General features: G+C 41.6%; 1 protein-coding gene across 5 annotated transcripts in view; it reads left to right on the top strand.

The window, feature by feature from the left end:
• Positions 1–26,523, top strand: part of SENP7 (SUMO specific peptidase 7) — a 115,382-nt gene that overhangs the window by 42,831 nt on the left and 46,028 nt on the right. For 3 of the 5 annotated variants that reach the window (XR_014783181.1, XM_084801543.1, XM_084801541.1), the window contains 2 exons: positions 8,110–8,301; positions 22,489–22,604. Coding sequence is in view for 4 of the 5 variants with exons in the window: in XM_084801543.1 (XP_084657669.1) it covers positions 8,110–8,301; positions 22,489–22,604 (308 nt within the window). In the remaining variant the exon portion in view is untranslated. The remainder of the gene's footprint in view (positions 1–8,109; positions 8,302–22,488; positions 22,605–26,523) is intronic. The other 2 variants (XM_084801542.1, XM_084801544.1) reach the window with 1 other exon arrangement.

Genomic DNA, 26,523 nt, shown 5'->3' with positions numbered 1-26,523 from the left:
TGTGTCTTGTCCATGCCTGGTTGCTCCTCCGTGTTTATATTGTTCTTGGAGAACTGTTTTTGTCTCACTGAATGCCATGCACGGTTTCATTTTCTTCATTCTTTTATCTTGTAAACAATATCCTCTTCCTTTTTAACTGATTTCTGCTGGCTGAAATCTTTGAACTCATTCATCTTTGACTCCTTCTCATGTGCCTACACTTGTTTTTTTTAATTTTTATTTTTTTAATTAATTTATTCATATTACATCTCAGTTGTTAGCCCATCCCATGTATCCTCCCATTCTTCCCTTCCTCCCACTTCCCTCCCTACTCCCCTCCCCTATGACTGTTCCTGAGGGGGATTACCTCCCCCTGTATATGCTCATAGGGTCTCTCCTTGGTGACCTATTATCCTTCCTCTGAGTGCCACCAGGCATCTCCATCCAAGGGACATGTTCAAATATGGGGCACCAAAGTTTGTGTGAAAGTCAGATCTCCTTCTCCACTCAACAGTGAAGAATGTCCTGTCCATCGCCTAGTCTGGGTAGGGGTTCGAGGTTTGCTGCCTACTTTTTCCTTGTGCCTACACTTGGTATGTCCCTTCATCTTGTTTAACAGCCTATTCATCATAGCACTCATATTGTAATTTTTAAACTTTATGAGAATAGGGACTACATTACATTTTATTCTTTTTTCCTTGTGCAGTACTAGGCATATATTAAATAATAAGTATTTGCCGAATAAAAGAAAGCAATTACTTCTTACTAGAGGTATATCTTCAGACATTTATTGATACATATTTTCCTCCATCAGAATGAATTTTTGGCTCTGTAATTTTGATGACAACCAGGAAAAGAGATTCCAAGCCTCAGATAAAGAAATTGAACTCTTTTGGGTATGCCTTTGGATGTATATGTTCTGAGACTTGCTGTTTTCAGCAGGAGGTTTGTGTCTCTTCAGTCTTCTGGAACTTTTTTTTTTTTTAGACAAGGTTTCTCTGTGTAGCATTGGCTGTCCTACACTTGCTTTGTACACCAGGCTGGCCTGGAACGTGCAGCCTCTGCCTCCGAGTGCTGGGATTAAAGGCGTGCACTACCACACCTGGCAAGTCTTCCTGAACTTTAACATTAGGCCCTTTGCCTTCTTTCCTTTTTTTCTTTTATCCATTAATTAATTTACTTTACATCCAGAACAGAACTTCCCCTCCCTCCTCTCTTCCCAGTCCCTCCCTCTCCTCTCCCCTCCCCCATGCCCCTCCCTTTCTCCTCAGAGCAGGGGGACCTCCCATGGGTATCAACCTGCTCTGTGGCATATTAAGTTGTTGTAGGACTGGGCGCATCTTCTACTGAAGCTAGACAAGGCCGTACAGTTAGGGAAAGGGATCCATAGGCAGGCAACAGAGTCAAGAGATAACTCCTGCCCTGCTGAGAGGTCCCACACAGGCCCAATCTGTACCTCTGTTATGTGTGTGTGTAAGGCCTAGAACTGTCCCATGGGCTCTCTCTGGCTGGTGATTCAGTCTCTGTGAGTCCCTGTGGACCCAGGTTAGTTGATTTTGTAGGTTTTCTTATGGTGTCCTTGACCTCTCTGTTATTTTCAATCCTTCCTTCTCATTTTCCATCAGATTCCCTGAGCTCTGCCTATTGTTTGACTATGGGTCTCTGCATCTGGTTTCATGAGCTGCTGGGTGAAGCCTCTCAGATGACAGTTATGCTAGACTGCTGTGTGAAGGTATAGCAGAGCATCAGTACTAGTGTCAGGCATGGGCCCTCATGGCACGAGTCTCAAGTTGGGCCAGTCATTGGCTGGCCATTCCCTCACATTCTGCTCCTTCTTTATCCTCGTACTTCTTATAGGCAGGAAAAATTGTGGACCGAAGGGTTTGCGCCTGGGTTGGTATCCCCATTGCTCCATTGGAGGTCTTGCCTGGTTACAGGAGGTGCCTGTCATTGCTAGGAGTCTCAGTCAGGGCCACCCGTATAGATTCCTGTGAGTTTCCATTGTCCTGGATTTCTAGCTTGTGCCAGGGATCCCCTGCTGCCCTGGTTCCGGTTCTCTCCTGTCATCCTCCACTCACCGATCCCTCCTGTTCCCCTTCCCACCTCTTCTCCCACTCAGTCCCCTTCCTCCATCCACCCCAAATATCTGTTTTATTTTCCCTTCTCAGTGAGATTCAAGCATCCTCCTTGGACCTTCCTTGTTACTTAGCTTCTTTGGGTCTGTGGATTGTAGCATAGTGATCATCCCCTCGATGGCAAATATCCACTTACAAGTGAGCACATACCATGTTTGTCTTTCTGGGTCTCATTTGTCTTGTTTTTATTTTTACCCAGCTAGAACATATTATTTCAGAAAGATTAAAAACACTTACTTTTGGGCTGGAGAGATGGCTCAGAGGTTAAGAGCACTGTCTGTTCTTCCAAAGAACAGTTCAATTCCCAGCAACCGCATGGTGGCTCACAACCATCTATAATGTGATCTGGTGCCCTCTTCTGGCCTGTAGGCATACATGGGGGCAGAATACTTTATAGAAACAAACAAACAAACAAAATCTAAAAAAAAAACACACACAAAAAAACCCATTTACTTTTGCCTTTAAATTTTGTCTTAAAGTTTAAGTAAACAAAATTACTTATTCAAATCTAGAAATGACTTTTTTTCTTTTTTAAGAAATTTTACTTTCATTCTGAGATCTTAAGGGCAGTGAACAAAGTACCTTGCCCTTTATGTAAGGACAGTCTGACCTTTGATTCCCAGATAAGACTAACAAGGACAAATAGAAAACACATGGCTCGGGTGAAAGCAGGAGGGAGGGAGGAATGAATAGGAGGATACAAGTGATGGGATAACAATTGAGTTGTAATCTGAACAAATTAATAAAATTAAAATTAATAATAATAAAAAAGAAAACACATGACTCAAATCAACTGTATAACATAATGAAAATTAGGGTTCAGGAATTATATAAATACCAAACCAGCAGATATAAAAAAAAAATACATTTTATGGTAGTACATTTTATGGTAGAGCTTATTTCCATATGTGGTTCACATCTACTTTCCTGGTTGAAAATTTCTAGATGTTTATAAGCCGTGGTCCGCAGGAGCCGCGTGAGATGCACATAGAGGATAAAAGCTGCTGTCACCCATTTGCAGCAGCAGTGACCAGAGAGCTGCAGGATGTAACACATTTATAATCTTTTAAGGAAAGTTGCTGATACTTGGAATTTATTTAAATGGTATATTTATTCTTTTCTTAGATTATACATTTGAAAAAATAGTATGTTCCAAATACTGTAATTATCTTATAATTTCTTTAGACTAGTAATATTCTAGTTGAGGGATAATTTGTTTGCTTCAATTTTAGCTTTGTAAAAAGGAAAAAAAAAAAACCCTTGAATCTTAGGGGTAGAGACATGGCTTAGTTGTAAAAATGCTGTGAGAGCACAAGGACCTGATTGTGATCCCCAGCAACCATGTAAAAAACAGAGTGTAGAGCTGTGGGTTGCAGTTCCAGCGCTGGGGAGATGGAAGGGGGAGGGCACTGGGACTCTCTGGTTGGCCAGCCTGGCTTAGCTGGCAAGGCCGAGGGACTTTGCAAATAAACAATGTATTCATCTCACAAGGAACAACACCCGTGGTTGTCCTCTGTTCTTCACATGAACACACATACGCACAGGTGCACACACTCTGCCCCAGTGTGCATCCACCTACACATGAACATACACATATACCTGCACACACAGACACACAGACAGACAGACAGACAGACAGACACAGACACACACACACACACACACACACACACACACACACACACACACACACACACACACACACACACACGATCTGTGGATCTCTTTAAGCCAGTGAAGTGAGATGGCCTCTGGGTTCAAGGGCTTGATGTGTAAGCTGGACAACCCAAGTTTAATCCCTGAAATTCACAGTGGGAGGCTGGAACCAAGTCCTGAAAGTTGTCTTCTGATCTCCATACCTATGCTTTGGTATGTGCATATGCATGTATAATGATAAATACATGTTTTAAAAGAAGAAAATAAAGAAGGAAAAACTATCAATTCTTCCATACTTTAAGATGTTGATTTAGAAGGTGTAGTTTGAACTATGTCATCTGGGAGATGAGTGGATTTATGACACTCTTGTTGAAAATGCAACATATTACACTTTTAGGATGATATTAATGTATTACACAAAATGAAACTGGATTAGCATTGCAACTTCTTATTATACTGCAACTATATTAGCAGGTATAATTACTGTTTTTTAGTAGACTTTATTAAAATGGCTCTTGAAATGACTTGAATAGTACTGTCATTAGTTTTTCAATGTCTCCCACATGTGTTAAATAGTTGAGCCTCATAGTTAACTTGTTATACGTAAGCCTGAGTGTAACTGGCAATCTAAGAGGATGAGCCTGCAACGGACCAGTCAGAAGAGGCACAGCTTTCTGGCACACTTTCTTCTGTCTTGTTTTTCAGTATTCGTTTTTTGCTTTTGTTGGTATATTTTTTGATATTCTGAAGTACAATTTCATAGTTATTTCATATTACTTAGTAATAACATTTAGATATTTCATAAAACATATTGGACATAGTATATGACATGACAACTTGATAGATTGTAAAACTTCAGAACTTCTTGAAATACAAGGTAGCTCTGGATAATGACACAGCACTGATTTATGGACTTGTCGTCCCAAAGACAGTTTAGCGTCTATGAGTTTGCTTTATGGACCTATATTCTATAAGAGGCCATCACACAAAGCTCTTCTCTCACGATATGCAAAGGGGGCTTTATCCATAGGTGATGAAAGGTCTTAGACAGTGGCTGTGAAGTGTGAAGAACTGAGTAAAAGACCATAGCCATTGCTAGCTGTGAAGCTACACTTTTCAAAAGATTGGATTTTCATCAAGATTACAGAGTCTAATGGTTATTGAACTTAACATTGAAAAAAACTATGATAATATGACAATTCCATTTACTTTGAATATACTACATGTTAGCAGTTGGGCTAATTGCTTTAAATATGCTATTTTGTTTAATTCTCACTGAGGAAGGTAGGTAACCTTCCCATGGTAGAGATGAGGTGAAGAATGCTCAGAAACAGGTATTATGGTGTCAGTCTTCTGAAACAGGTGCTGCTTGGTGGTGGAATGAGACGCCTGAGGTTTGCTGTGAGAGTTCATAGTCTGTGCTCTCGACTCCTGTACCGCGGGCCTTTCTTCACCCTTCACTCACCTGAACCTTAATGCTGTTCTCTGCAGTAAAACAGGATTTGGACTTTACTACATATTTTATGTTGCTTAGTTCACTAACCATGTGTGTTGTATTTAGTCTTTATTTTGTTCTGTGGCATTTGTTCACGTGGCTGTAGAGTGTTTTCTAGTTAAAAAGCAAACTGTTAGGGCCATGGTGGACTGTGCCTTGCACCTTTTGATGGCTTCCGAGACCTTCAGGGTCTGTTGCACCTTAAGGAGTACAGCTGCTAGTGTAGCTTGCTGACTAACCTTTTAAAATAATTTTTGTTTGAGTTTGGATTTTCCTGTTCTAGGAAAGAATTTTGAGTTTATTTGACATACATTTCATGTTCAGCTTACATTTATTTATCTTTCCAACTTTTCAGTTCCCCTGTTTGATTTTTTTCTTTCTTCAAGCTCTACCAGCATAACAAATAATATAAGAATGGGATTGAGGGCCATCTGGTCACAACATTGGTCGCCCCAGCGTTTGCCAGAGTTGATCTGGCTGGCTAGGTGGCTGCCTTCCTCCTTCCTCACCACTCCAAGTGCGTCCATCATGAAGCTGCCAGCCTGATCTCCTCATAGAGGTGAACCAGCTGACTGACAGGAGTCGGCTGGGGGTCCATGAGTAGCTGGGCTTCTATGCTGGAGGCTCCAAACAAGCTCAAGAGAACTGGGCAATCATTTATTATTCACAGGAAAATTCCAGACAATAGTGCTTTTCCTTGCTGATTTTTTGGTCAGTTCATCTTTTTCAGAATTGTTTAGGACTAACATTTTTAAATTTAATATATATTTATTAATTTATTCATATTATATCTAAATTGTTATCCCATCCCTTGTATCCTCCCGTTCCTCCCTCTCTCCCGCTTTCCCCTTACTCCCCTCCCCTAAGACTGTGACTGAGGGGGACCTCCTCCCCCTGTATATGCTCATAGGGTATCAAGTCTCTTCTTGGTAGCCTGCTATCCTTCCTCTGAGTGCCACCAGGTCTCCCCCTCCAGGGGACATGGTCAAATGTGGAGCACCAGCCAAGAACAATACGTGGAGTAAACTTTGAACCCCTACTCAGATCTAGCCAATGGACAGGGCATTCTCCACAGTTGAGTGGAGAGTGGGGACTGACTTTCACAGGACTAACATTTTTTGTACATACCCTCTTTATTTTAGAAAAAAATGCTTATTTAGGAACTGAACACTTGAAGCCATCTACAAGTTATGCTATTGTCAGTTATTTAAACAGAGACACTAAGTGACAGTTGGCGTTTCTTTGCTGTATCTCCTATATGCCCCACATTTCTCTCTGTATCCTAGAGCTTTGTATTCACTTTTTGTATAATGAGCAACACCTTATTGATTCTCAAAACAAGCTATCAGTTTAGTGTATCAGGTTTTTAAAAATTTATTTAATCTTAGTAGTAAATAAAATTCCATGTGCACTAAAGTATTTCCTTGGAAAAATCTGGTAATTTAAATGCATTTCCCTCTCACTCTCAGCTTTTCTTTCTTTTCTTTTCTTTTTTTTTTTTTTGAGACAGGTCTCACTGTATAGACCAGGCTGCCCTAGAAGAACTTCCAGAGATCTCTTTGCTTTTGCTTCCCAAGTATTGGAATTAAAGGCATGTGCCACCATGCCCAGATTAATATTTTTGTTTAATGTTGATATTAAATAGTTCTTAAATATTCTTTTAAAAAACTATCCACACTTGGTAGCAAATACATATTCTCTATGCCCAGCTACTGGAGAGACTGAAAGAGAACTGATTGATCCCTGAATTTGAGGCCAGCTTGGACAACATAGTGAGAACCTGTCTTGAAACAAAACAAAATAAAACAAAAGTAGTAGTTGAGGCTAGAGAGAAAGCTTACTACTAATTAAGAGCACTTGATGTTCTTGCAGAGGACCCAGATTTAGTTGCCAGTACCCACACCAGGGGCCTTATAACTGTCTGTAACTCCAGTTCCAGGGTATCCAACACCCTTTCCTTGCTTGCCACACATACAAAGTAAAATAACTAAATATATTTTTTTAAAAAGTAGCAAAACTTAATCCCCGTTCCCCCCCCCCCCCATCTCCTGCAAATGAAAACAGTTGGCTTGAAGAAGTCAATAAGGTCAGATGTTGCTGTTCCTCCTCCTCCTCCTCCCATCCTCCTCCTCCTCCCATCCTGTGGTCACATCCTGGACCTTGAACGTGCGATGCAAAGGTAGAGGATCCTTGCAGCAGCTCATCCTTGTTCACAATAGAAGCTAAGCAACCAAGCAGATTCTGCTGCTGCTGCTGATAATGAAGATACACGACATAGAATAGTATATCTGATACAGATGCCACCAACTTAGAGAGGTTTAAATACTTAAATACTTAAGTACAATATAAATTCCTACACGTTTAACCTATCAGCTCACTCACCTGATGTTATTATATTAACACAAATATTGCCATAACCATATGTTCTGTTTTATTAGTGGAATGCTTATCAAGGATCTTTCTCTAAATAAAAACATAAATTTCAAGGATTGATTTGTGGTGATATGTGTTCTTCATAAATGCTGGAAAAGAAAAAAGCACTTTTTTAAGAAAAATTGGTTAAAAAATTTAAGTACTGCCTTAGCATCTGTTAGTAAACATAAAGACTTTATAATCACATGCTGATTATCTGTCTCATGCTAAGAAACAAGTACTTTTAGAAACAGACTGTATCTACCCAAAGTTTTGAGTATTTGTGTGTTGATTTCCTGATGGTTACAATTCTAATAGAGCTTACTTGCACTGAAGTGACAATGCTTGAATATTGGATTTCATGGGGTACATTTTTTCTTTCCCCCCCAAAAATCTCTAGTACAGTACAGTGTTTGTCATTCTATGTGGCAGGATACCCAGAGTTATATTGACGGATATTCTGCGAACGGAGTTAGGAAGAAAATACTTAAAGATCCCACCTCTAACTGAGGCCAGTTTGAGTGATACAGCCAACCTGAAGTCAGAGCAACTTTCTTCATCATCTGATGGCAGCTTAGAGTCTTGTCAGAATGTAAGCCATCACAAGAGCTTTTTATCTGAAAGGTATGTCTAGTGATAACTTTACTAAAATACATATATGTTTATTGTCATGTACCTGATCTACTTCTTGCAGATATGTTACTATGTTACTGCAAATATTAGACAAATGTGCTTTAATGGCTGGACTGACTTTCTCCCACTTGGTACAATGGCTTTTGGAGTTAGCAGCTTATGGCTTACAATTAGAATAAAAAATCTATTGTATTTTTGAAAAGTGGATGCAAACAGTGAATGAGACTTTAGTTACCTGCTAACTATTCATAGCTGTTTATCTGGTATAATTGAAATCATCCCATTCCTCCCTTTTTTTCTATTCCTATCTGTTCTTCCATCCATCTGTCTTCTCATTTCTTTGTGACTCCCTCCCTCCCTCCCCCCTCTCTCCCTCCATCCCCCCCTCTCTCTCCATCCCCCTCTCTCCCTCCCTCTTTACCTCCTTCTCTCCCTCCCTCCTTCCCTGCGCTCATTTTTACTCACTATGTTTATACCAGGCAAATTGAACCAGGCATTTAGTGCTCTGTAAATATTTATTGAACAAATGGTCGGAAGTGATGCTGACAAGAATGGTGTGGGTACAAGCGCAGCGCTTAAATTGCCTTGTTTCAAGCACTAAGCAGAAGGTCTTATGCAGACTCGAACTAAGAAACAATTTGTGAGAAAAGCTAGAAATTAATACATTCCACTAGATTTTTTTTGAGAGAAATTTTGCACTGTAGCCCAGCTCTGTAGTGTTGAACTTGTGACCTTTTGCCTTCTTTTGAGTGATGAGCTTACTTTGTGAGTGCATCACCAAGGTTGACTTCTAGATTAAAAACAATTTTTTAAATTGATTCTTTGTGAATTTCACATCAGGAATCCTAAGCCCCTCACCTCCCCATTCCTTCATATCTGTCCTCTGCCTTTGCAACCTCCCCAAAAAGAAAAGAAAAAAGAAACAACAACCCCCTCCCCCCAAAACCGGACAAAAGTCTCATTGTGGAAGGTGTTGTGTGTGTCCCACAGCACACGCTAAAACATTCTTTTTAATTAATTAACGTTTTCACTTTACAGCCTGGTCATAGCCACTCCCTCTTCTCCTCCCAGTCCCACCCTCCCTTCCCCCTTCTCCCTCTGCCTTCCCTGTTTCTCAGGAAAGGGGAGCCCTCCTACCCATCTACTCCAGCTCGTCAGGCCACATCAGCATTCAGTTCTTCCTCTTTCCTTGTGGCTTGGCAAGATAGACCTGTCAGGGGAAAGTGATAAAAAACAGGCAACAGAGTCCATATCAGAGACAGCCCCTGCTCCCTTTACTAGTGCACCCACATGAAACCTAAGCTGCCCATTGGTTACATCTGTGTAGAGGATCTAGGTCCAGTCCATTCATGGTCCTTGGTTGCTGCTTCAGACTCCACAGGCCCCTCTGGTCCCTATTAGTTGGCTCTGTTGGTCTTCTTGTGGAGCTCTTGTTGCCTCTAGGTCCTCTTATCCTCCCCCTGCCCCTTGCCTCAATACTCCCTATGCTTCACCCAGTGTTTGGCTGTGAGGCTCAGCATCTGTTTTGAACTGCTTCTGGATGTAGCCTCAAAGAGGGCAGCTGTGCTAGGCCCCTGTCTGTAAGCATAGCATTAGGCATAAGAGAATATCATTAATAGTGTTAGGGGTTGACTCTCTTCCATGTGATGGGTCTTGGGTTGGGCCAGATACTGATTGGACATTCCTCAATCTCTGGCAGGGGCCAGGGACACCCTCTTATTAGACAAGACTCCTAGTGGAGGGAGGAGAGCACTAACTCTCCTACAACTTACCTTGCCTACAAGATGTGCAAGGATAAAGACACAGCAGAGATTGAGGCAGTGTCCAGAGCATACACTTTTGTCCACACAGCTTTACTTGCAAATGTAATTGCCATGAGTCATTGGTCAGGCTTCTGCTGTACCATCAATACTGGATCCTCACCAGGACTTCTCTTGGACATCATGTTTTTGCCTTGTATCATGGAGATTCTGTAGCTTTGGGTCTGTAGGACCAGCCTTTTCACACACTCCAGCAGTTCATAGATGGCGTAGATGTTGGGGTGGGCCAACTTATTGCCCTAGATCTTGGCCTGGGAGGTAGCTGAGTTGGCTGGCCTGCCAGCTTTCCTCTGCTGCACCACCAGGATGAGCTCTCCAATACTACCCCAGCTAGTTCATCCACTACTGCAGCAAGTGGCAGGGGCAGCTCTCCTGCTCTCATGCCTTGAGGGCTGGCTCACTCACACAGTCCCCACTAGGGCCTTCTCTACTGTGCAGGGCTTGTTATCCGGAGTGCTGCAGCAGGTGAAGGGCAGGGCCAGCTTTCCTACACCTACTCTCTTACAAACTACTTCCCCTGCCACCAGGGTCAGCTCTACTGTGCTGCCCAGGTGAAGGATGTGGCCAGCCCTTCTGAGTGTGGTGGCCAGTGAGGGGTTGGGCCAGCTCAGCACAGTCCCTCAGGTGACAGTCAAGACCAGGGACATCTGCATGGCCTTTGGTGGTACCATGGGCTTGGGACATCAACACAGACTCCAGCTGTGGTGGGACCATGGACCCAGACATGGCCCGTGGCAGCAGCATGGGCCTAGATGTCCCCATGGTATTAGGTAGCAGTGTAGGGCACTCAAATCAGCATGACCCTCAGACATCCACATTGTCTCTGGTGGCAGTCTAGATTGTGGGCATCTGCTTGGCCTTTGGTGGTAAGTCCAGCCACAGGCATCAGTACAGACCCCAGCTGCAGCAGGGCCATGGACCCAGGCCTGTGGCTGCCTCATACCCGCCTGCTCCCTCACCACCATCGAGCCTCCTGTTCCACGTTTCTTCACAGTGTATGAACCCCTCGGCTTCACTTTTTCTTCCATCTCTTTACCACCTACACCATCTTTCTCATCGCTCCATCACACATTTGCCCGTCATAGTGTACAACCTGCCATGGGTACTTAGGTGTTTTTCTCCTGGCTGTTCCAGGCTAGCTCAACTGCGTTGGGCTCTTGGATGTCTTTCTTTGAGCCACCCCAAGCCAGTGGAACTCGGGTGGGCTGACTTGTAGATTTTTAAATGTTCACTTGCTATGGAGTAGTCAAACTTATTTTCTGCTTTCAGCCTGTAGAAGTTAGAGCTCTTATTTCAGTGAAATTTGTTCTGCCGTAGTTGGGCAGTGGTAGCACATGTCTTTAATCCCAGCACTGCGGGAGGGGTGGGTGGGGTGGGGTGAGGGTGCAGAGGCAGGTGGATCTCTAGGAGTTCGAGGCCAGCCTAGTCTACAAAGCAAGTCAAGGAGAGGACGACTACACAGAGAAACCCTGTCCTGAAAAACAAAAACAAAAACCAAAAAAGCAAAAACAAAACAAAAAAGCAAAGCAAAATGAAACGAAAAGTGGCTATCACTACTATTTTAAGCTGGGTGGTGGTGGTTTATGCCTTTAATCCCAGCACTCTGGAGGCAGAGGCAGGAGGATCGCTGTGAGTTCAAGGACAGCCTGGTCTACAAAGTGAGTCCAGGACAGACAAGGCTACACAGAGAAACCCTATCTTGAAAAACCAAAACCAAACCAAACCAAAAAATAAAACAAAAAACAAACAAACAAACAAACAAACAAAAAAACAAAAAAGAGAAAGAAACATTTGTTCTGCCTTAATGTCCATATCTCCCAAGTGTCCTCTTCAAGTTTGTATTTCCCTTTTAAAGGCTTGTTACACATTTCTAACAAATACTATCTTTTAAAACTCTTTATTTCTTTCTTATGAATGTCTGAAATTTTCATGTGTGTTCTGATTTATAAAGTATCAAATATAATTTATGTAATTAGGTTCTGTTCTACTCCTTTCTGTTTCTTTGACAATATCCTGGCAAAAAAAACTACTTAGGAGGAACAGGTTTTATTTTAGTTGATAATTCCAGGTTATCAGCTCATCACACCATCCCTACAGTCAGGACCAGAGAGAAGTAAGCGCATGTGTGCTCACACAGGCAGGAGTGCTGTGTCCAGCTTGAGTTCCCTGCTCTTGCACAGCTTAGGACCCCCTGCCTGTGTGTAACTGCCGAAGTCAGTTAACACAATTGAGACCAAAAGCAGCTTTTTCAATGAGGAATGAGCACTACAACTTATCTGTTACACATTTAGAACATTTAAAAATTATTCTGGTTTAAGAAATTGGTAGCAGTAGGTACTAGCCATAGGTAACTTTTTTCCCCCTAAACCAGTGTACTTGTTTAATAAATAGTTGTCCATTTTCTAATTAAGAGTATATAATTTAGAAGGACATAATAGTAAAATTTGAATAGGGAAGACAATGAACTAGCACAATTAAAATTTTCTTTTAACATTTTAACAGGGAAGATACCATTTCAACTTAAGAAAAACACTTTACAGCCCAGGTCCTTTATTTCTTTCTGTTCATCAGGCCGTGAATTCGTACAGACTGGGCTGCAGCAGCTCAGCCTTCTTCCGGTTGGTCCTCACAGAGCTGCTCCAGCAGGCTGGCGCTCCAGCTGGACACAGATTCTCTTTAGCTTTCTCCTTCGTCTGGCCATTCTCCTTCGTGCTTCAGGAAGCTGTCCCTACTCTTAGGGTGCTTGATGTGTGCAATGCGCACGTTGATTCTCTTGGTGAGAATCTTGCCCTTAACTTGTTTGTTCACAATGATGCTGGGTGACGTTGTGGACTCTTCCGGTTTTGCCATGGTAACACTTATCGGGCATTCCTTTTTGAACAGTGCCCATTCCCTTGATGTCTACAGTATTACCCTTTTTGTAGATTTGCATGTATGTGCAACTCCATGTTTCCTGAAAGGCCTAGAGAACATATAGCGAGCGCCCCTCCTCTTTCCCTTTGTGTTTGTCATTTGGGCGAGTTACTGGAAGATGGTAGTTGCAGCCAAAAGACCCATGGGTAACTTTTTAAGTTTATAGTAGTAGGCATGAATGCCCTCCTACTGAATAAGTTAGATAGCTGATACACATGCTACTGTTGCACCATTGAGGAAATCTTGACCCCAGGTTTAATGATTTGTTTTATTTTTAATTTTTTTTATAGATTTAGATGTTATCCCTGTCTGATTTGTATTGTTAAAGCCCCTCTCCCAATTCTGTAGGTTGTTTCCTCAATTTGTGGATTGTTTCACTTTTTTATATAGAGGTGTAATTTTATATAATCCCATTTGCCAATTTTTGAGATTATTTCTCTAAGATTTATTTATTACTATGTATACAGTGCTCTGCCTGCATGTACACCTGCAGGCCAGAAGAGGGCATCAAATCACATTATAGATGGGTGTGAGCCACCATGTCGTTGCTGAGAATTGAACTCAGGACCTCTGGAGGAACAGTCAGTGCCCTTAACCTCTGAGCCATCTCTCCAGGCCCCCTGGGCCTGTATCTTGAAGTGTTTTGCTCAAGTTTTCCAGTAACTGTTTCAAGATTTTAGATCTTACCTTAAGGCTGTTGATTTGTTTGGTGTTTGTGCAGGGTGAGGAATACGGACATAGTTTCATTCTTCTTCACTGAGTGCTCACCTTTCTCAGGGCCATTTGCTGAAGAGGCTTTTTTTCCTACTGTATGTTCTCTTCACCGTCATTGAAGATGAGGTGGCTGCAGCTGCAGAAGCACTGCTCGGGCCTCTGTTCTGCCTTTCGGGCACTAACCAGGCTGCAGCGCTTAACTTCTGAGAAGAAAGGGTATGAGGAGTGCTCAGGGTGGTGGCTGTAGGGTCTTTAGTCTTTTCTGCTGGCTTACGTGTATGTTTCTGTGCCACTACCATGCAACTATGATTCTGCAGTGTAGGTGGAGATCAGGTTTTGTAGTAAGTCCAGCACTGCTTTCATTATTTGGGAGTATTTGTACTTCTTTTTTGTTTGTTTTTTGTTTTTCGAGACAGGGTTTCTCTGTTTTAGCTCTGACTGTCCTGTAACTCACTTTGTAGAACAGACTGGCCTCAAACTCATAGAGATCCTCCTGCCTCTGGCTCCTGAGTGCTGGGCTAAAAGCTGTGCGCCACCCTGTCCAGCTGAATCCTTTGTGCTTTTATATGGCTTTTAGGATTATGTTTTCTAACTTTATAAAGAGTATCATTGAAATTTTGGTATAGATTATATTTATCCAATCTGTAGATTGCTCTCAGTGATGTTAGCCATTTTATTATTATTTTTTTACAGTATTAATCCTGGCAATCCATTACAAAGGAAGCCTTTCCAAAATTCCAGGGTCTTTAATTTCTTCAGTGTTTTAAAGTTTTCTTTTTCTTTTATTCTTATGTCATACATTGCATCCTGACCAGAGTTCGCCCATTTCACTCTTCCTCGCCGCTCCCCTACATCCACTCCTCTATTTTCCTTAAAAAAAAAAAAAAAGGAGGCTGAACACAGAATAATGAGTTACAATAAGACTAGGCACAAACCACTCATAACAAGGCAACCCAGTAGGAAGAAAAGGATCCGAAGAGTAGGCAAAGAGTCAGAGGCACCCCCACTGCCATTGTTAGTAATCTCACAAGAATACCAAGCTACATGACCATTACTTATATGCAGAAGACCTATCTCAGACCCGTACAGAGTCCATGATTGCCCCCTCACTCTGTTTAGTTCATTCTATGTGCTCAACCTCTCCGGCTCCTGCAGTCCTTCCCCATCTTCTGCAGGGTTCCCTGGCTCCTCCTATTCGGCTGTGGGTCTCTGTATCTGCACCTATCGGTTGCTGAAAGATGCCTTTCTCATGAGAATTGGGCTAAGCACTGATTTATGAGTATAGCAAAATATCATTAGTAATCATTTCATTGAATTGTTTTTTTCCCGTAGTGTTTGAATCTATCCTGGGTTTCTGGGCATCCAGGAAGTTTCAGGTGTGGGCTTCCTCTCATGGCATGGGCCTCAGGTTCCACCAATCACTGGTTGTCCACTCCTACAACTTCTGTGCCACCATTACTCAGTCACATGTTGGAGGCAGGACAGATTGTAGGTCAAAGGTTTTGCGGCTGGGTTGATGTCTCAGTCCCATGCTGGAAGCCTTGCCCTGCTTATAGAAGATGAAGTGTTCAAGTTCCGTATCCGTATTGTGAGGAGTCTTCACTAGAGTCACTCTTAAAGAGTCCAGGGAGTTTCCACTGCACTAGGTTTTCAGATCATCCCCAGATGCCCCCCAAATTCCAGTAGTCTCATGCTCACTTGCCCCAGTCCACTTCAAAATCTATTGTACATCCCCTTTTCTGGGAGATCCTTGCATCTTCCCTTGAGCTCTTCTTGTTACTTAGCCTCTCTGGTCTGTGGATTATAGCATGATTGTCTTTTACTTAACAGCTAATGTCCATTTATAAGTGAGTATATACCATGTTTGTCTTTCTGGGTCTAGGTTATCTCACTCAGGGTGAATTATTTTTTCTACTTCCATCCATTTGCCTGCAAATTTCATGATGTTATTGGGTTTTTTGTTTTGTTTGTTTTTTGAGACAGGGTTACTCTGTGTAGTCTTATCTGCCTGTCCACTCTATAGTGGCCAGACTCACTTTGTAGACAAGGCTGGCCTCAACTCACAGTGATCCGCTTGCCTCTGCCTCATTGAGTAGTGGGACTAAAGGAATGCGTCATCATGCCCAGGTGATGTCATTGTTTTATATAGCTGAGTACTACTCCATTGTGCATATGTACCACATTTTCTTTATCCATTCTTCAGTTGAGGGACATCTAGGTTGTTTCCAGTTTCTGGCTATTATGAATAAAGTCACTATGAACAGAGTTGAGCAAGTGTCCTTGTGGTAGGATGGAGTGTCTGTTGGTTATATGCCCAGGAGTGGGATAGCTGGGCCTTGAGGTAGATTGATTCTCAATTTTCTGAGGAACAACTATATTGATTTCCATAGTGGCTGTACAAGTTTACATGCCCACCAGCAATGGAATAGTATTTCTGTGTTCTGCATCCTTGTCAGCATGAGCTGTCACTTTTGATTTTGATCTTAGCTATTGTGACAGGTGTAAGATAGAATTTCAAAGTAGCTTTAATTTTCATTTCCCTGGTGGCTAAAATTGTTAAACATTTCTTTAAGTGGTTCTTAGCCACTTGAGATTCCTTTGTTGAGGATCATCTGTTTAGGTCTGTACTCAAATTTTAATTGGATTATTTGGTTTGTTGATGTCTAATTTCTTGAGTTTTTAAAAATATATTTTGGAAATTAGCCCTCTGTCAGATGTGGAGTTGGTGAAAACCTTTTGCAATTTTGTAGGCTTCCATTTCATCCTATTGATGGTGTTTTGCCTTACAGAAGCTTTTCAGTTTCATAAAGTCCCATTTATTGGTTGTTGACTTTAGTGTCTGTGCTGTGTTCTGTTCAGGAAGTTGTCTCCTATGCCAATACATTGAAAGCTGTTTCTCACTTTTTTTCTATTAGATTTAATGTATTTGGATTTATGTTGAGGTCTTCGATCCACTTGGCTTTGAGGTTTGTGCAGGGTGATAGATTTGGTTCTATTTCTATTTTTCTACATGTTGACATAAGTTAGACAAGCACCGTTTGTTGAAGATGCTTTCTTTTTTCATTGTGCCTTTCTGGCTTCTTTATCAAAAATAAGGTGCTCACAAGTGTGTGGATTTATGTCTAGGTCTTTGATTTGATTCCATTTATCAACCTTTATTTTTTTAAAGATTTATTTATTGTGTATACAGTGTTTTGCCTGCATGTTTGTGTGATGCCAGAAGAGGGCACTAGATCTCATTGTAGATGGTTATGAGCCACCATGTAGCTGCTGGGAACTGGACTCTGGACCTTTGGAGGAGCAGGCAGTGCTCTTAACCTCTGAACCATCTCTTCCTCGACCTGTCTGTTTTTATGCCAAAACTGTGATTTTTTAAAATTACTGTAGGTCTATATATAGTTTAAAATCAGAGCTGTGATCCCTCTGGAAGCTCTTTTATTATACAAGATTGTTTTAGCTATTCTGGGATTTTTTTTTTCCTGTATGAAGTTGAGTATTGTTCTTTCAATGTCTGTGAAGACTTGTGTTGGCTTTTTAATGGGAATTACTTCGAATCTGTAGATTGCTTTTGGTAAGATAACTATTTTTACTGATCCATTAGCATGGGACATCTTTTCAACTTCTAATATCTTCTTCAATTTCCTTCTTCAAAGAATTTTAAGTTGTTTGTCATAAAAGTCTTTCAAGTCTTTTACTTGATTGGTTAGAGTTAGCCCAAAGATTTTATGTTATCTGTGTCTATTGAGAAGTCTGTTATTTCCCTGGTTCTTGTCCCATCCAATTTGTCATTTTTGTATTGGAGGTCTGCAGATTTTTTTCCAGTTAATTTTGTATTCAGATACTTTGCTGAAGGTGCTTATCAGCTGTAGGAGTTCTCTGGCAGAATTTTTTTTGGGGGGTCACAATATACTATCATATCATCTGCAAATAGTGATGCTTTGACTTCTCCTTTTCTAATTTGTGTCCCTTTGTCTTATTGCTCCAGCTAGAAAGTCAAGTACTATATTGATTTGATGTGGAGAGAATGGACAGCCTTGTCTTGTTTCTGATTTTAGTGGAATTGCATTGAAATTTTCTTCATTTAATTTGCTGTTGGTTATAGACTTGAAGTAAATTGCCTTTTGTATATTTAGTTATGTCCGTTTTATCCCTAATCTCTCCAAGACTTATCATGAAGGGTTTCTGAATTTTGTCCAATTCTTTTTGAGCATATAATGAGATGATCATGTGGCTTTTTTCTTTCAGTTTGTTTATATGGTAACATTACATTGATTTTTGTATGTTGAACCATCAATACTTGCATATCTGGAATGAAACCTATATGATACTAGTGGATGATCTTTTTGATGTGTTCTTGGATTTGTTTTTATTATTTTTGCATCTATGTTCACAAAGGAAATTGGTTTGTATTTCTCTTTTTTTGTTGAGTTTTTGTGTGGCTTGGCTATCAGGGTGACTGTGGTCTCATAAAATGAATCGGCAGTGTTTCTGATTTGTTCTTGAGTAGAGGGTCTACATGTGAGCTGGGGGCTGGACTTCTGATAGCTGGAATGGCCTCTGGTCAAGCAGGGCATGTCCAGCAAGGGCCCTCCACCAGAGCTGTGGGCTGGGATTCTGGCGGCCAGTATGTTCTCTAAAGTTTTGTTGGCTTCTTATCAAATCTTCGTGAATTTCACATCATGCTCCCCAGTCTCACTCATCTCCCAGCTCCTCTGTATTTGTCCTCTATTCTTGCCACCTCCCCACCAAGAAAAAAACACAACAAACAAACAAAACAAAGTATAGATGACGTCTCATCATAGAAGCTGTAGTGTGTCACAGTGTGTCCTGTAGTATACTCCTCTGTCCACACATCTTCATCTACAAATGCTCATTGCAATGAGTCATTGCTCTGATTTGAGGTTCAAGGCTCACTGTTCTAGGTGCTGCAGCTGGCGAGGGCCTTGGCTAGCTCTCCTGAGCAGCTGGCTTACTTTTGCCTTCACCCTCAGGGAAAGTTCCACTGTATTGTCCTGTGAGGAGCAGGGCCCACTCTCCTGAGTGCTGCAGCTAGTGAGGGGCAGGGCTAGCTCCTTTGATCCTATGACCTAGGAACTAGCTCTCCTGATTTCCATAGGTCGAGAGGGGTGAGGGAAGGTATCACTGCCACATCCATTCCACCTCAAGGCAGACAAGTGGCAGAGTGGGCTCACCCATGCCCCCACCACCAGGGACAGCTGTACTGTGCTGCCTATATGAGGCGTGGGGCCCACTCCCCTAAGTTCTGCATCTGGCAAAGGGCTGGGCAAACTCTCCTGCTCTCATGACTCTGGGGCCAGCCCTCCCAACTGCCTCAGGTGGTGAAGGGTTGGGGGGCGACCCTTGCACCCATGCCACTGGCCATCTCACAGGTGACCCCCCCCCCACTACCACCAGAGCCTGCTCTCCTGAGTGCTGCAGCTGGCAAGGGGCAGGACCAGCTCTCCCAGTCTCATGACCCTGGGGCCAGCTCTCTCAACTACTGCAAGGGGTGAGGGGTGGCGTGGGAAGGGCATCGCCACTACACCTGTGGCACCCTATGGTAAAGAAGTGGCTGGGTCAGCACTCCCACACTCACATCCTTGGCGCTGGCTCACTCCCCTCCCCCAACCAGGGCCAGCTCTGGGTGCTGCTGGGTGAGGTGAGGAGCCTGTTCTCTCCTGAGTACTGCAGCTGGTGAGAGGTGGGGCTAGTTCTCCAGAGTGCTGCATCTAGTGAGGGGCGGGGCCAGTTCTGGATAGCCTTTGGATATCTACATGGTCCTAGGCAGCTGCCCAACCAGGGATGTTTATTGTGTCTAGTGATAATATGAACTACAGACATCGACACCTGACTCCCGCCACTGCATGCTGTGGAACCAAACATGGCCTGTGGTGGCAGCATGGGACTTCACCATTGCTTCAGGTAGAGCTGCTCACAACAGACTATTCCTCTCCACCCTCATGTCTCCAGTTCTTTCTTTCTTTCTTTCTTTCTTTCTTTCTTTCTTTCTTTCTTTCTTTCATTTCTTTCTTTTTGTTTTGTTTGTTTTTCAAGACAGGGTTTCTCTGTGTAGCCCTGGCTGTCCTGGACTCACCTTGTAGACCAAGCTGGCTTCAAACTCATAAAGATCCTCCTGCCTCTGCCTCCCAAGTGCTGGGATTAAAGGCGTGCACCACCACTTCATTTCTACCTGTAATGCTCAAAGTGTTCAGCTTCTCTTTCTCTTCTGTCTGTCTAGTGTATACTTGCACAGGGTAGTGGATCCTGCTGCAGGCAGGCCACACACTGGTACGCCTTTGGGTGACCTCCTTTGTTCAAGCCACGTGGTGGCAAGCAGGTCTTTAGATGTCTACAGCCCGCTCATGGAGCATGGCAGGGAGTCTTTGTATGTTTTCCTTCTCCTGTGTCTCTTGGTGTGGTGGCAGGTGAGCCTCTTGTGTATCTGTGACTTGCTCATTCTGTGTGGTGGGCAGGCAGGCCTGTAAGGCATGGCAGTGGCCAGATTGTGCTTAACCACTGCTGATAGCTCAGTGTTGACCTCTGGGGAAGCATTCACGAGTCTGCTGTAACACTCACTCCCTGTCTCCCCCAGAGAGGCTGGGAACCTGACCCAAGGGACAAGCCTCAACACAAAAGTGCTCTAGCTGGCCCTGAGACAGAGAGACGGGGCCTCTGATCTCAAGGCCAGAGTCTAGTGTTAGGTGTATTCCTCAATTGTTTTCCACTTTATTTACTGAGGCACACCCAGCTGGATTTTACATGGGTGCTGGGGACCTGCACGCTGGTCCTCCCAATTCTGTCACAAACCCTATAGCCAGGGAGCCACCTTTCCAACCCCTCTTTAGGGTCTATTACCTATAGGATCATATTATACAAGAAGGGGTTATTTGCATTTAAAAGTCACATTTATGTTTTAAATTTCTGCTCCAATATTTTTTTCATTGTTGTTTCATTGCTGTTTACTTCATTTCAATTTTAAAAACCATTTAGATCACATTCTAGTTCTGTTTATAGTGCCTAATGGTATTTTGCTGGGAAGTTAAAAAAAACACAACAAAACAAACTTTAGGCTTTTATCATCAGTAAGTGCAACTTGCTAAATAGTGTTGCTTGTATGGCCTTAGCCTTAAAGTTGATGGCTGGGGCTTGAAGACTGACTAGAAGGAATTGATTTATTCCAAAGATTTTTTTGCAAGTGAAACTGGCTGAGTCTTGTTTTGAATATTAATACTTTAGTTTCCAATTTATAAGTAAAGAATATCAAAGTAAATATAAAAGGGCTCAATAGTGTAATCATAGCAATGGCTGATCCCTTTACTATACTACATTGGTCATATTTGGCTACTGTAGGTTGTAAATTTACAGTTCATTTTCTTACAATCTCAATCATTTTGTATATGTTACTCATCTTTGTAGCCCCTTTTGCTGATTTTAGTTACCTTAGTATTTTAATACCTTGTATTTTAAAATTATAAACTGTTTAAATACATCTTTTTTTGAATTTGATTTTTAAATTTAAGTAATTTATTCAGATTACATCTCAACTGTTAAATTCTTACTTGTATCCTCCCATTCCCTGCCTTTCATCCTATTCCCCTGCCCTAGGTCTGTGACAGAAAGGGACCTTCTCCTCCACCATAGACCTGCTGGTACTCAGAGGAAGAGTAAGCAGCCTACCAGGATGAGATCTGATAGGCTGTGATCATAAAATATATCTTTTTTAAAAAGTTTTTCTTTTCCTTCCTCCCTCCCTTCCTTCTTTCTTCTTTCTTCCTTCCTTCCTTCCTTCCTTCCTTCCTTCCTTTCTTTCTTTCTTTCTTTTTTCTTGTATATGAGTGCTCTGTCCTCATGCACACCAGAAGAGGGCATCAGATTCTATTACAGATGGTTGTGAGCCACGATGTGGTTGCTGGGAATTGAACTCAGGACCTCTGGAAGAGCAGACAGTGCTCTTATCTGATGAGCCATCTCTCCACCCCTAAAATACAACTTTAGGTATAGAGAATAGTATTAAATTACACTTACTTAGAATTAATTAATGTATTCCATATATATGTAAATGTATGTAAATATATATACATACACACAATATATATGTACACACACACACATACAATCTGCTCAAGTTTTAAAAAGATGTATATAGAAAGTAAAGATGCTGAATTCCCCTCCATTTGTCTTTTAAGTCTTCCATCGCTCAAATAGGTTTGAATTCTTCTAGACCAAAGTTTTATATTTTCTTAAAGGTTTTATTCTTATCATGAAAACATTTGGGTTTTTTTTTTTGTCCTTTTGTTCTTTTCTTTTTGTGAGATAAGGTCTTTCATTGTAGCCCTGGCTGGCTGTCAACAAGGATCCCTGGCTGTCCACAGTAATGCCTTTAATACACACTGGTTGCTTATCAGCATAATTGTGCTGTTGAAATTTTGCCCTTTAAATGTTCACTTATCTAATCTGTGTATGATTATTCTTTTCTCATATTGCAGACACAGTGTTGACACCTACTCTTTTCCCTGATTCCTTTTGGGATGTAAGGGTAGAACAGACAAGGAACCTCACTTTCAAATCCGAGTTCAGTATTTCTTTTCAAATGCCTATATCATGTAGGATTACTTGAGAGAATATATTTTAAGCCTATTGGATTTTTATTTTAACTTGTGCCACATGTGTGTCCTCTAAATTCATTTGAGTCTTATTACAAATGAATATATTTCAATTTCTGCTTTTTCAGGGGCTCAAAACCAAGTAAGACAGATAGCATTTCTGCAAAGCATGTTCCACATGAGAAAGAAAAGCACAGAGATGACGGTGGCATTTCTTCTGAGACATCTGATACTCAGCCTAAAGGTTTGTGACTGCTGGAAAACTGAAATTAAAATTTTGCTTCTTCTACTTACAATGGTTTTATTATGAATATTTCATATTAACATCGAAAGGATACATAAAAGTAAATAGAAATTATTTAAAACAAATAAAATTGTAAAAACACCTATTTATATCTAAGTTTATATTTCTTTATTTGCTGATCTGAAAATTTAAATTTAAATAGTGCTTTTTTTTTGTCTTTTTATGTGTGAAAGTGTCTCTGAAGTTATGTTTGGCTATTCAAATCATTGCTTTCATGGATATTAATATTACTGTTTCCTGGAATTTTATTATGAGAGTCCCACTGCCTATTTTCCTACTGTAAAATGCATTCCTTATTGTTGACGTAAGCCAGTTTTTGAAAATTGTACATCTCAGGCTTCTAAAATTTCTTCGAAGGTCTCTTGATGTATATAATTAATGATGTTATGACTCCTTTCCTTTACATTTTCTTTTAAGACAACATTTTTTTAAATCCAAAATTTAGGAAAAAGTTTATTACCTTTGCCATTTGTGAAATTAACATCTTTGAGGTCTATTGGATTGTTGATGGCTTAAAGCAAGTTGGGATATTATGTTTTCTGAGTAATTTAGTATGTTATGCACAAGAAAAATGTCCCTTAATCACACTATGCAAAAATAACTTATTTCATTTCAAATATAATTACTAAAAGACTGTGTGTGTCTGCGCGTGAGCGCGTGTGCATGCCTGGGCCTGAGGAAGTTAGAGAAGGGTATTGGCTCATCTCCTTTATCTTTTTTTTTTTCTTATTCCTTCAGAACAGGCTTTTTCTCCAACCCCAGAGCTGTTGCTTTTTGGGCTGGACTGGCAACTAGTAAACCCTAGTGAGCCTCCTGCCTCCACCCTCTTTGAGCTGTGGTTGTAAGGGCATGCCTAACTTTTAAATGGGTTCTGGAATTGAACTCATGTCCTTATAGTGAGTAACAAGTAATCATAACCATTTAACTATCTCTCCAACCCCTACAATTTTTTTTAGTAGATAGAAATAAAGGAAACTAGACAACTTTCATGTATACAAGAAGCCACCTGAAATGTTTCTGAGGGCAGTTACTTGAGAAAGCACTGCAAACTTTGTGGAGACAAGCTTCTACGGTCACTGAGATTGTTAGTATACAGTGAAAACATTTATCTCTTATGAACTATATGAAACATGTTAGTATAGCATTTTTATGTGCTTAGCTTTAAAGGTGATTGTTGAGGCTTGAACACTGACTAGAATGAACTGACTTTAGTAAAAAAATATTGTGTAACTTCCAAAGTGGCGGTGGCCAGGGTGTATTGTATCTGAATAGTAGCTGACTTCAAAACAAAACACTTACTTCCATGTTTCCTGGACAGGAGGGGGCATACCAGGAACTGGGGTGCACAGTTCCAGCCCCCTCTCCCTGCACCACCCCACCCTCTGCAGCCATCTCCTAGGTACAGCAGTCAGGCAAGGTCCTGCACTCCCAGTGCCTGGCGCATTCTGCCTATACAGCATTAGTGTGGGTCCCCAGTTCCAGGGGTGCTCCACTCCAGCAACCAGACCTTGGATTCCTCCCACTCCCCCAAGGGCGGGTCCTGGATCTTGGGAGCAGAATTCCAACCCCAATCTATGGTTCTACTGGTCCTCTTGTGGAGGCCAGCTGGATTATACAAGCATATATGGCCCTGGGTCCAAGATGGCGGAGCTCAGCCAAAACTGAGTGCCTTCTTGGCTACCAAGCAACTATGTAGCTGAATCTGAATCTGAAAAGCCAGTGGCTGACTCCAGGAATGCCAACACCTGCTTGTGATCTGTCTGACCTGCCTGATCCACCTGGGATACAGCCAGCAGAGAGATGAGCTGTAGGAGGGACCCAACCATTGTCCACCATTCTGAGGAGGCCAGTGCGGGAGCATGCTGTGCAACATTCAGCTTAGAGGCCTCTCCCTGTGGTCTCTGGATTTGTCTGACTCACTTGGGACAAGGCCAGCAGAGGTGAGCAGTACTCAGGCTCTGACCCACATCGTTCATCTGCCATCCCGAGGAGGCCTGCTGGGGGAGGGGGGAAGGGGACAGAGCAACATTCAGCTTAGAGCCCTCTCCCCCTACTGCCAAACTGCCTAGCCATCAGGGATCACCAGGCCTGCCAACACCAGAGAAAGCAAATGGCTAGAGGCTAGCATAAGCACACAAGCAACAAAACCCAGGGCCTTATGACATCACCAAGAACCAGCTATTCTATCACAGCAAGGCCAGGAGATACTATCACACACGATGTTCAAGACAATGATCTTAAATCTGAGGTTATGAAAATGATAGAGGCCTTAAAAGAAATTAATCCCTCAAAGAAATACAGGAAAATACAACCAAATAGGTGAGGGAAATAAATAAAACTATTCAAGACCTAAAAATAGAATTAGAAGCAATAAAGAAAACACGATCTGGTGCAATCCTGGAGATGGAAAACCTAGGGAAGAGAACAGGAACCACAGACACAAACATCACCAACAGACTACAAGAGACGGAAAAGAGAATCTCAGGTGTAGAAGATACGATTCAAGAAATTGATACATCAGTCAAAGAAAATGTTAAATCTAAAAAGTTCCTGACACAAAACATCAAAGAAATCTGGGACACTATGAAAAGACTAAACCTAACAATATAGGACTAGAAGAAGAAGACTCACGGGTCTGAGGCCCAGAAAATATTTTTAACAAAGTCATAGAAAAAAACTTCCCCAACCTAAAGAAAGGGAAGCTTATAAACATGCAAGAAGCTTACAGAACACCAAATAGATTGGACCAGAAAAGAAAATCCTCCTGCCACATAATAATAAAAACACTAAATGTACAGAACAAAGAAAGAATATTAAAAAATGCAAGTGTAAAAGGTCAGGTCACATATAAAGGCAAACCTATCAGAGTTATACCCGACTTCTCAGCAGAAACTGTGAAAGCTAGAAGGGTCTGGGCAGATATCTTACAGACACTAAGAGACCACAGATGTCAGCCCTGGCTACTATACCCAGCCAAACTTTTAGTCAACGTAGAGGGTGAAAACAAGATATTCCACGACAAAAGCAAATTTAAACAGTACCTATCCACAAATACAGCCCTGCAGAAGAAACTAGAAGGAAAACTCCAACCCAAGCAAGCTAACTACAACCAGGAAAACACAGGACATAAGTAACCTCACATCAGCAAAACCAAAAGAAGGGAAATGCATGCACGTGTGCGCACGCACACGCACACAACCTACCACCACCAACATCAAAATTACAGGAATTAACAACTACTGGTCATTAATATCTCAACATCAATGGCCTCAACTCCCCAATAAAAAGACATAGGCTAACAGAAAGATTTGAAAACAAGACCTATTATTCTGCTGCATATAAGAAACACACTTCAGCAATACAGACATTTCCTCAGAGTAAAGGGCTGGAAAAATGTTTTCCAAGCGAATGGACCCAAGAAGCAAGCTGGAGTAGCCATTATAATATTTAATAAAATAGATTTTCAACCAAAACTAATCAAAAGAGATGGGGAAGGACACTTTCATATTCATCAAAGGAAAAATACACCAAGATCATTCTCAATTCTGAGAAATCTGAACATCTATGTCTCAAACAAAAAGGCACCAACATTTGTAAAAGAAACATTACTAAAGCTTAAATCACACATCTGACTCCATACATTTATAGTTGGAAACTTCACTCTCACCAATGGACAGACCATTGAGACAGAAATTAAATGGAGAAATAATAAAACTAATAGATGTCATGAGTCAATGGGCCTAACTGATATCTACAGAACATTTTACCCAAACACAAAAGAATATACCTTCTTTCAGCACCTCATAGAACCTTCTTCAAAATTCACCATATAATCGGTCACAAAACAAGCCTTAGCAGA

Source organism: Acomys minous, assembly GCF_964271855.1.
Source record: "Acomys minous genome assembly, chromosome: 11".
In the NCBI taxonomy this organism is placed as follows: domain Eukaryota; kingdom Metazoa; phylum Chordata; class Mammalia; order Rodentia; family Muridae; genus Acomys; species Acomys minous.
The sequence above is the reverse complement of the archived record's forward strand: the minus strand, read 5'-3'. Positions and strand labels throughout refer to the sequence as shown.